Source organism: Polypterus senegalus, chromosome 10 (assembly GCF_016835505.1).
Source record: "Polypterus senegalus isolate Bchr_013 chromosome 10, ASM1683550v1, whole genome shotgun sequence".
Classification (NCBI taxonomy): Eukaryota; Metazoa; Chordata; class Cladistia; order Polypteriformes; family Polypteridae; genus Polypterus; species Polypterus senegalus.
Genome location: NC_053163.1, coordinates 63,529,304 through 63,539,691, shown reverse-complemented (window position 1 = coordinate 63,539,691; position 10,388 = coordinate 63,529,304). Strand labels below are relative to the sequence as shown.

Genomic DNA, 10,388 nt, shown 5'->3' with positions numbered 1-10,388 from the left:
GATTAGTGTTTGTCATGAGTCTATTACTACTTTAGGGGTTGAGTTTTCCAGGAAAGAGAGTGGCCAGTGAAACTGAACAAGTGACTACAGGTGGTTAGTTGTAAGCTGGGTTTGTGGATAGCAAAGTCATTGTCTTTGGTGGGGAAGGCAACAGTGCTGAAGGTAGAGATTCTGCAATGTCGCTTGTATTTAGGGTTGGGATATCCTACTTCAAAAACAATGGGAAGGGCTCTAAGAAAAAAGGTTGTCATATGAAATGGTCCAGTGACGGGTTGGTTTGGAAAGGTGTGGGCGAAAGATTTTTTTTCTTGATCTGGTTGTTACTAAGTCTGACCAAGTGGAATATTTGGGAGGCCAGGAGGAAGTTGATCCAGAAAACAAATGGTGAGTTTAAGGATGGTGAAGAATGAAATACAGGTATATTGCATACCGGGTTAGAAGGGACGTTGATAGATGGGGTTTTCCTGTAGTGAAGGAGAGGTGGAATGGTCTGTTTTGGCTGAGACTGTGGTATTTAACAGTGGAAGTATCTATGCTAACAGATTTTCCTGTACTTGCTGAGGTGGGAAGGGAGTGTCAAAAGGAACCTGCAACATTGTCTGACTTGGAGGGTACCATGTTGTGTATGAAGTTGTCGGAATTTGCAACCACTTCAGAAGGATTTGATCTGTACAGTGCTCATGATTCTCTACCACAGAATCATTTCAGCTGGAGGAAGGGCTGTAATGTGGACAGATATTTGCCTAATGGTGCCTAATGGGTGTTATGTTATGATTGTAGCAAAATGGTTCTTGGATGTGGGTGCCAGAGTAACTGTGATTACTGAGGGGAATGTAGGAGTTTTGTTGTTTAATTTTGGTCAGGAGGACTATCTTGTTACAAGAGCAGATAGGGTAGCTCAATTAATTCGTGAGCAGATTTTGGTTCCTGCAGTTGTTCAATGTAATATGTTGAATGTCTCAGTAAGGGGGTAAGGGGGCTTTGCGTCTACGAGGTTGAAATTTGTGAATTGTTGTGACTCTTTGACAGAGATTTTATTTTTGTGGTTTGATACAAATAAAATTAAAAATCTGTTCTTATCCGTTTAATAGATATGTCCTTTATCTAGGAACCATATATGAAATTAATTTTTGGAACAAGAATGTGGAATAGGAGTTTGCTCTGGCCACACCATTTATTGACCGGTAATTGTTATACCTCCAGGAAAGGTGAACTTCTTCCTTTACCAGTGTAAAACCAGACAATTAATGGCTGGGGCCTGGTTAGCTGTAGGATAATAAACTTAATTGAGGGCATGGGTTTGGCCTGATTTGTGATCGTCAAATCAATGTCTCTATGATATTAAGTTACCGGACATTTCATTAAATTAAATTATTGATGTACTGTTTACATGGCTTCTGGTGTATGCCAGGCTGTTTTAACATTTTATCCATTTTCCTTGATATCAGCAGTTACAACATTGATGTCGCCTGTTTTAAATTTGATATCAACCTTTTAAAATTTGATATTGACCTTTTGAAATTTGATATGAAGTTTTTAAAATTTAATATTACGCTTTTAAAATTTGATATTGAGCTTTTGAAATTTCATATCAAGTTTTTAAAATTTGATATGCTTTTGACATTTGAATAAGCTGGCCTGGGTTTGTGAAGACTGAATTGTAGCCTCCTGGAAAGGGAAGACCTCATGCAGGATTTAAGGAATGCATACACAGCATGGAGTGATTACCTTCCAGAAGGTTACGATTGGTGGGAATTTGTTAAAATTAAACTCTGCAGTTTCTTTCAGGCCAAAGGAAGGCATCAGGAGTGGCAACAGCAAAGGGATTTCTGTAGACTGCAGAAAGAGCTGTGGTACCTGCAACAGCTTCACCAGTGTGGATGGGACGTAAGATGTGAGTTGGAGGAGACCAGAGAGGGCCTGAGAAGGCACTTTAAGGAAGAATCCAGGTGTACAGTCTTCCTATCTAAAGTGGAAAACCTGGAGAAGGGTGAGAAGTGCAACTCCTTCTTCTTTAAGAAACTCTACCATTGCCACACATCCCTGAGGGAAATGCGAGACAAAGAAGGAATTGGCAGGACCAGGAAGGAAGCCACTAGGGGAGTGGTTTGGGACTACTGCAGTAGTTTCTACTCCCCAAAGATGACTGAAGCAGATGCAACCAACAGATTCCTAGCATGTATAAACAAAACCGTGAACCCCGCAGGTAAGTCAGCCTTGAACATATTCTTGACACTGGGGGAACTGCACTCTGCCGCCAGATCCTTTAGGCCTGTCAGGACCCCAGGCTGTGAAGGACTACCCGCCTAACTATATGTTGCGCTGTGGGACCTCATAAGCCCAGACCTGTTGGAGCTGTAGTGGGAGATGTAGGTTTAGGGCAGAATGCCTCCATCATTGAGAGAAGAGATGATAATGATTTTGTACAAACAAAGGGAGACAAATGCGAGCTGAGAAATTGGTGCTCCATCACCCTCCTGAATGTGGACTTCAAGATCCGGGGCAAGGTAATAGCTAACTGGCTAAAAAAGGTGAATGGACAAGTCATTTACCCAGATCAGAGACTCTGTACACTACATGAAGTAACACCGCGTCACCGCGGCCTTGGTCAGCCTAGATCAAGAGAAAGCCTTTGACAGTGTGTTCCACGATTGGGATCATGATTGGGGCACTGTGAAGGTTCAGCATGGATGAGATGTTCTGTTCCTACATCAGCCTTATGTGCTAAGACATCTCCAGTATGATACTGGTAAATGGCTGGAAAACTGAGCCCTTCCCAGTCCTGTCCAGGGTCAAACAAGGCTTCCCTCTTTCCCCTCTTCTCTGTCTGTTGTATAGTGCCGCTTGCAGAATGCATCAGACAAAGGCCAGAGATCAGAGGGAACAACACACCAGGACAAGACAGGCGAGAGACAAGATGCTCACTCTACATGGACGACATCGTCATGATCTGTGGCTTCAGGGGCAAAGATCCACTGCAGGAAGTCGGAGGTAATGCTCTTCGCTCTCTGCAGCCTACTCAGAAACTACTCTATCCTGAACACTTTGAAAGATCGAAGCCATGCAGACCCTGATGGAGGAGAACCCCCAACAGGGAGCACACAGGACTCATCTCTCACCCAATGGATTTATTGTAACTGATATAACAGATTGATCTAGACTGTCATAGTGTAATAGATTACACTAGATTTTACATATATAACCTAAATTTATGTAAATAAAGTAGGGATGCACCGAAATGAAAATTCTGGGCCGAAAACGAAACCGAAATTTTTGGATGCACTTGGCCGAAAACCGATACCGAAACCGAAAATGGCTTCATTAAAAAAACATGTTTAAAATATTTTCTTTTGTTTGTATTAAAAAAACTACAAATTAATTAAGCAATCAAACTTTTATTGATAATAAATAACAGTAATAAGGCTGTTTAACAATAACAAAACTAAATAAAATTTCTTTCTGTAACAAAATTGTGCAAAAAAAATGCTAGCTGCTTTTTTACTTCAATTTTAAATTACCGTACCAAACAACAGTGCACAAACAGAAGAAAAATAAATAAATCCAACGTCTTACTGTAAACAACATAACTATACACACTAAATTGGTCTGCTTTTAATTTAAGCAAAAGAAGCAGGTTTATCTTTATGAACAAAAGTTTTTCAGTTTTCTGGCTGAAGACACAGTTCCTCTTCTCATGAAGAACATACTGCACTGAATAAAATCACTCAGTCTGTGCTAGCTTTTAGTGCCTTTACGAATTGTGCAAAATATTACCTGCATTAAACGTTTTACTTCAATTTTAAATTACTGTGCAAAACATTACAATAACAGAATAAATAAATCAAACCTTTAACTGTAAACAACATCAAATTAGGCTGCTTTTATTTTAGCAAAATTGGCAGATTTCTCTTTATGAACAAAAGTTGTTCAGCTTTCTGGCTGGAGAGACGATTTCTGTTCTCATCAAGAACATGAGATGCTGCACTGAATAATCTCTCACTGTCTGTGCTGGTGCTTGGGGCAGATAAGTACTTGCGCGCAGTCCATGCAAGCAAAGGAAATCGATCTTTGTTCGCGTGCCAGTAGTCAAGTGGATTGTCACTTCTGCCAATGGGTAGTTCAGCTAGATAGGTTGCTACTTCTTGTGAGGCTGCGCTTGCTCTTACACCGCTGTGGGTTGGGACGCTTTCCTGTAAAATTTCGTCAAACATATCAGAAAGCGAAGGAATGTGCGCCTCATCACTTGTACGTGACCGTTTCTCAGGCACAGTTTGCTCTGTTCTCCCGTCGCGCTTGTGCTTCACCAGAGGTTTCAAGAGCCGTAAGCTCTGTTTGCACCATTTCGCGTACATCCTGCCTTTTCTCATCGTCAAAGTAATGGTCTTTAAAGCGTGGATCTAATATTGTTGCAATGCCGTAAAGAGGGTTGGACTCAATGTCTTGGAAGCGTTTGTTAACAGCCTCCAGTAGAGTTTTTTTTAGCTGTTTTTACGCCATGATCTGTTTCCGCCTCTTTTCCAAGCAGGCGCTTCAGTTCTGCGATCAGTGGAATAACTTCAGCAACAGACGCTTGAGCTGAGCTTATTTCCTTGGTTAACTGTTTGAACGGGGCGAGAAGAGAGACAATGTTTTCCACCAACATCCACTGATGTGCACTCAAAGTTGCTGGCAGGTCGTGATCTGTCATGTATGCAGCTAAAACCCGCTTCTGTTCAAGTAATCCTTGCAACATATAGTATGTACTGTTCCAGCGAGTGGCCACATCTTGCTGTAGTCATTTTGTTGGCATCCCAAACTGTTTTTGCAAATCTTGTAGTCTGGAATAAGCAAGCGGAGAATGCTTAAAATGTCCCACAATTTTTCTCCCAGTTGCTGTGATTTCTGATATGCTCCGCTGACTAAGCACTCCCTCATTCACAGCCAACTGCAGCGTGTGTGCCATGCAAGGTATGCTCTTTAATCCACTGTCATCCATAGCCTTTATCATGTTCCGTGCATTATCTCTCACAATCACATGCACTTTAGACTTGTCTATGTTCCAAGTTTCAAACATGTTAGCCAAAGCATCGGATATTGCTGCTGCAGTGTGTGAGCCGACAAACTCCTGTGCATGAAGCAGAATGTTTTGCAATTTAAACTCCGCGTTTATCCACTGCGCTGTCAAACTGAGCATGCTAGTTGGACTAACGTCAGAGCTCCATATGTCTGTGGTAAAACTTAGAGCAGAGATATCTGTGGTCATGAGCTCATGAACATGTTTTGCAACATGGTCATACATTTCAGGTAGAGAGGTCTCTGCAAAATACCGTCTGCTTGGCAGTGTGTAACGCGGCTCAATGTGGTGTATTAGCCTATGAAATCCGATGTCCTCCACGACTGAAAACGGCTCGTCATCTAAAGCAATGAATTCCATTACTTTCTCTGTTATGTCACATGCTTTAGCACTGTCATTTGCAAATTTCTTAATTTTTTCAAAAAATGTGGCAACCGAGGGTGTTGATGTGCTAGTTGGCTTAGTTTTAACCAACGTTGTTTGACGGTATTCCTCAAATTCAATTGCGTGTCTTGACTTAAGGTGGTGTATTAAACCTGTAGTCGAAAATGTCTTTGCTGTTGAACCCCCTCTTGAAACTTTTGCAGAGCAAATGTTGCATATTGCAACTTTGCTGTCCTCATCTGAAACTTTGAAGTGCTTCCAAACCCGCCGACATACTCTGTGTTTGATGCATAATGACAGCGCGAACGAGACGGGAGGATGGGAGAGGCGTGGCGACAATTTCAGCTTTTATTTTCGGCGCTTTCTTATGTTTCGGCCGAAACTGATAATGCTATTTCGGCCGAAAATTTGGTGCATCCCTAAAATAAAGTATAAAATGTAATAGTTAAAGATTGTATTAGACTGTAGCATATTAGTTAATTGTAATTGATGACACAAATGAACATAGAATTTTATTTATATATATAGATATATAGATATAGTATATAGATAGATATATATAGATATAGATAGATATATATAGATATAACCTAAATATATGTAAACCAGCAACGGTGAATACACTTGACTTGAGTATGAAAACTATGAATGCTCTTTCTCTGTACGTTTAGTATTCGTTTGCTCAGAGGTTGATGTGCTTGCTGCCTTCCTGAGCAGCTCTTCTTTTTTCCACCCTAGCGGCCCGCTTCTCTTTTTTCGTCAGCATCTTTTCGCATTTAAACTGATTAAGTCACTGTTTGTATTGCAATTATTTAGTACATTTTCTTTAATTTTCACTTGGGCAACACTTAAGTCTTCAGTCAGCCACAATAATGATTTAAGATATGAAGAGGTAGGGGAAGTGATGGCGAAGATGGTAGGGATGAGAATGGTGCCCGTACGTATGCGCCACATGGCTGCCCTGCTGGCCACTGCTGAGAGTTGATTCTACAATAAAATAAATTAAAAAGAGGAATAACAATGGAGGTCAATCATCACCCCGAAAGCAGATAGTAGACATTATGTAGTATATGTGTACCAAATTTCAGGTCAATAGGTCAAACGATTTGCGAGCTACAGGTGATTTAAAATCCTGGACAAACGAACAGCCACAGTAGTGTATTATATATAATGCTAAAATATTTTTAAAAAAATGAAGTGCAAATTTCTGCTGAATGTGACAAACAAATTTGTTGTTTAAAATAGTTTTTGTTAGTCTGCAATTAGTAAGTCTTGTCTAAAACATTCCTGAATAATCTTGGTCCAGATATCTAGTGTTGATGAGTGTTGATCATCAACAATAAATAGTTCTGAGCAGGAATCAACCACAACACCAACTGTGTTTATCACTGCTCTTGTGAAAAGAATGGAGATAAATGCCATCAACTCAGAGAAGAAGAGGCAAATTTTTTGTACCATGTGAACATGACTGAAGAATAAAATTGAATAATCTCTATAATTATTCTCTAAGGGCGCGCAAGACAGTGAGCACAAGCAGGACAGAGAGTGCACGCAAGACGGAGAGCCATGCCCGCCAACTCACACAGCCCCGCCCACCAACTCTAAGACCATGAGATACCCTGACGGAGCCCGCTCACCAACTCTAACTAAGGGCAAGCGACAGAGCCCCGCCCACCATCTCTAATCCTACTTCCACGTCCACCACCTCTCTCAATCAAACAGCAATAATTAGCAAAAAAAACAAGTATAACTGGCAGTAACAGTGCAAAATTCACAAATGGTATGCCAGTTTCAAAAGATAAGTTTTGAGGGTAGTTTTAAAATGTGTTATTGAATCGAGCTGATGTATATGAGAGAGAAGAGAATTCCTGAGTTGAGGAGTACTATGAGAGACGCTCGAGCTCCCATAGCACAGAGTTTGATGTGTGGTACAGAAAGTCGAGCTGCAGATGAGAATCTGAGTGAGCGAGACGAGTGTCAGTCTGTAGGAGATCAGTGAGGTTGTGGAGAGCTTTGAATGTAAAGAGTGGTATTTAGTATTGTATTCTGTAGTTAGCAGGGAGTCAGTGAAGTTGAGAGAGAATAGGTGTAGTATGTTCAGTGGATTTAAAACAGCAGGTTATTATCCTGGCAGCAGAATTTTGAATAAATTGTAAGCGATGGATACGTTTTTGTGGGATGACAGATAGAATACCATTACAGTAATCTATATATGAGGTGACTCGGGCATTAACCAATACTTTAGTACTGTGTTGCGTAAGAACAGGACGAAATCTAGAAATGTTTCGGAGATGAAAGAACGCAGACAGAGAAATGTTACTTATATGGGAGGAATTATTTAATAATAAAAATTATTATTATTATTTAATAATTGCCATTATTAGTATATAAATGGATATAAATAATTGCATTTAAATGATTCGCCAAAATCTGTTGTATGTAAACGATACTGTTTAAAATGTTATTCTTTTTTCATCAGAAAACCCGGTTTCCACGTCTACCTGTATTACTGTAGTTTAAATGGCACGTTTACCACTCGCAATAGGGCGGACGCGCTTACTTATCGTGTCGACTGGGCAACACAGTGAATGTGGCGTCTATCTATATATGTATGTTTTCCGTAGCCTGCTACAGGAAGGTACTCTCTCGACCATTGGCATTGGTTTTGCTCCTTGTTATTTTCGTCGATATGGTTTCCTAAGCCTTTGTTATATTGAATTCCTTTCTCACCGTTTTCCGTTCCTATTCTTACACCGCCATATGCTACGGCGGGCTTCGGCTAGTAATAATAAAAAAAACTAACTTTTACAAGTAATACAATTTTACAAAGGGAGTTACAGACTCAAATCAAATGTATGTTTTTATTATATAATTGTAAAAATAATAGTAGCTCACTAGTCAAAATGGAAAATGCAGGGAAGACCTAGATTGAACCTGCAACCTCTTAAGTTAGAAGCAGCAATTCTTACTAGAAGCCCAGCCATGTGATTGATAAATAGGCTTCAGTTTTTACATATTGGCAGCAACATGTAAATTGAATAATTTATTTTCCTTTGGTAATATTTTTCAATAAAGGCAAACTTGTTTTGTTATTCCTTTTGTGAAAGTGTTTATTCGATATTTGAACTTCAGTCCTCACATATTATACACTTCACATTAACATTTTATTATTACTACAACATGAAAAAAACTTTCTGTTTTAGTTATGTGTTCAACATTTCTTGTCTCGCATTTCCTGCCATCCTACATTTATCCAAATCATTGTAGATATGGAACAAACATGAAATGTATATATTCCAAATAACGATATAACAACACACCCAGATAAACAGTATTGAGCTCTGAGGATTTTGCATCTCACTTCAGCTGCATTGTTGGGGGATGGGATAGCGGGCTGCTTGTGCTGATTAAAACAGGAGAATCTAGATCCACTTGTACACAGAAAAACACAATCAGTCCACAAAAAAAGTGGCTTTGTCAACAATTGAACCCAAGTCCTTGCTGCCTTAAATCAATACTATGTAAGTATTACACAGTATATATTTACTCACTTAAATCAAGTAATGAATTTGATAAAGAAAAGTATTGTGTATATTAAAAAATATAAACAAAAAGGTTTTAATGTACTCTTTAGATTAAAATCATCAAGTGTAATTTTCCTTATCCATATGTTTATTTTCTATGGCTCTTACAGCTTTAATTTACATATACTTCATACATTCAGCTGCCTGACAAAAGAAAAACTTCATATACTATAGCTTGTACTGTTACAGTTTTTTGTAGCTTTACTCTCTATTATGACACATCAGAACAGTCCAGTTCAGAAAAATACTTTAGAAGATCCTCCACTGTGAATTCCATTGTAATGCCAGACCCTGGATAACAACGTTCAATCAGCTCTACAAACTGCTGATACTGACGAATGAAGTCATCTTGCATCATTCGCCACACCACCTTTAGAGTAAACCATGAAAAAATAAGTTAAATAAGATACAAAGGGTTTTTATACAAAAAATAATAAAAGTAATAAAAGTAAAAATGGCATGACTTTTTAGGGTCCAAAAATTATTTGAAATGCAAATTGTTTTCAAAAATGTACAGTAGCAATGCTGATGCCTGCCTATTTCTAAGGCAGAAATGTAAACAGAAATATACAAAAAGCATGTGAACACTAAAAAGGGACAAACAAATAGTAATTTGAGAAACTTATTCCACAAGTTTCACATCTTTAAAAACTCAACATTATTTTTTTGAAGAAAAAAATAGAAAAAAAAAATAGTCATTGACATGAACAGTGAAAAATGTTTACCTAAATAAAAAAGGAATGCAGTTGTGCATTGACAAAAGAATAAAGACAGACATATGATCTCAGAACATGTAGATGCTCTCCTTATTAAGTATTTACATGTTCTGAGAGCATATATCTGTCTTTATTCTTTTGTCAATGCATAATTAAATATTTACATGTCCTTTAAATGGCAACCTCACCCACCTTCCTCTTTTGGCAATTGTTGACCAGAATATAAAAATATGCACTTTATATACAAAATCTAAATATGGCAGTCATTATTAATAATGAATAAGTAATCAAAAACCGATCTCACAAGTGTAAAACAGAAAATAGTGACTAATAATGAAAGATGTCAGGGGTTTACTGTCCACTTCTATAGACTCAAACTTCTTCTATACTGAAAAACAATGTTTTTACTCAGATATGCCAAATTATAACCCAGAAAGAGATTAGCATTTTGTTTTTATAAATAGAAAAGATACTCTTTACCAAACTCAAGTCATACAGGCTTCTTCTTCATGCCACCAATTGATTCAGTCATACACAGCAAAGCAATGGCAGAAAAAAAATGGACCCAGGTGCCTCTAGAAACATACTGTTGTATGAAACCTCTTTAAAATGATTTTTTTATATGTAACTTAATCCATGTGTCTTAAAGTG

The 10,388-nt window shown here is 38.5% G+C and overlaps 1 protein-coding gene and 1 non-coding gene across 4 annotated transcripts in view; one reads left to right on the top strand and one right to left on the bottom strand.

The window, feature by feature from the left end:
* Nucleotides 1–1,031: 1,031 nt before the first annotated feature.
* Nucleotides 1,032–1,219, top strand: LOC120538413. The gene has a single exon (XR_005635457.1). It is a non-coding gene; the product is annotated as a U2 spliceosomal RNA (small nuclear RNA).
* Nucleotides 1,220–8,615: 7,396 nt separating this feature from the next.
* Nucleotides 8,616–10,388, bottom strand: part of LOC120537148 (exocyst complex component 1-like) — a 91,481-nt gene continuing 89,708 nt past the window's right edge. For all 3 annotated transcript variants that reach the window (XM_039765853.1, XM_039765852.1, XM_039765855.1), the window contains one exon: nucleotides 8,616–9,391. In XM_039765853.1, coding sequence (XP_039621787.1) covers nucleotides 9,233–9,391 — 159 coding nt within the window. In that variant the 3' untranslated portion in view covers nucleotides 8,616–9,232. The remainder of the gene's footprint in view (nucleotides 9,392–10,388) is intronic.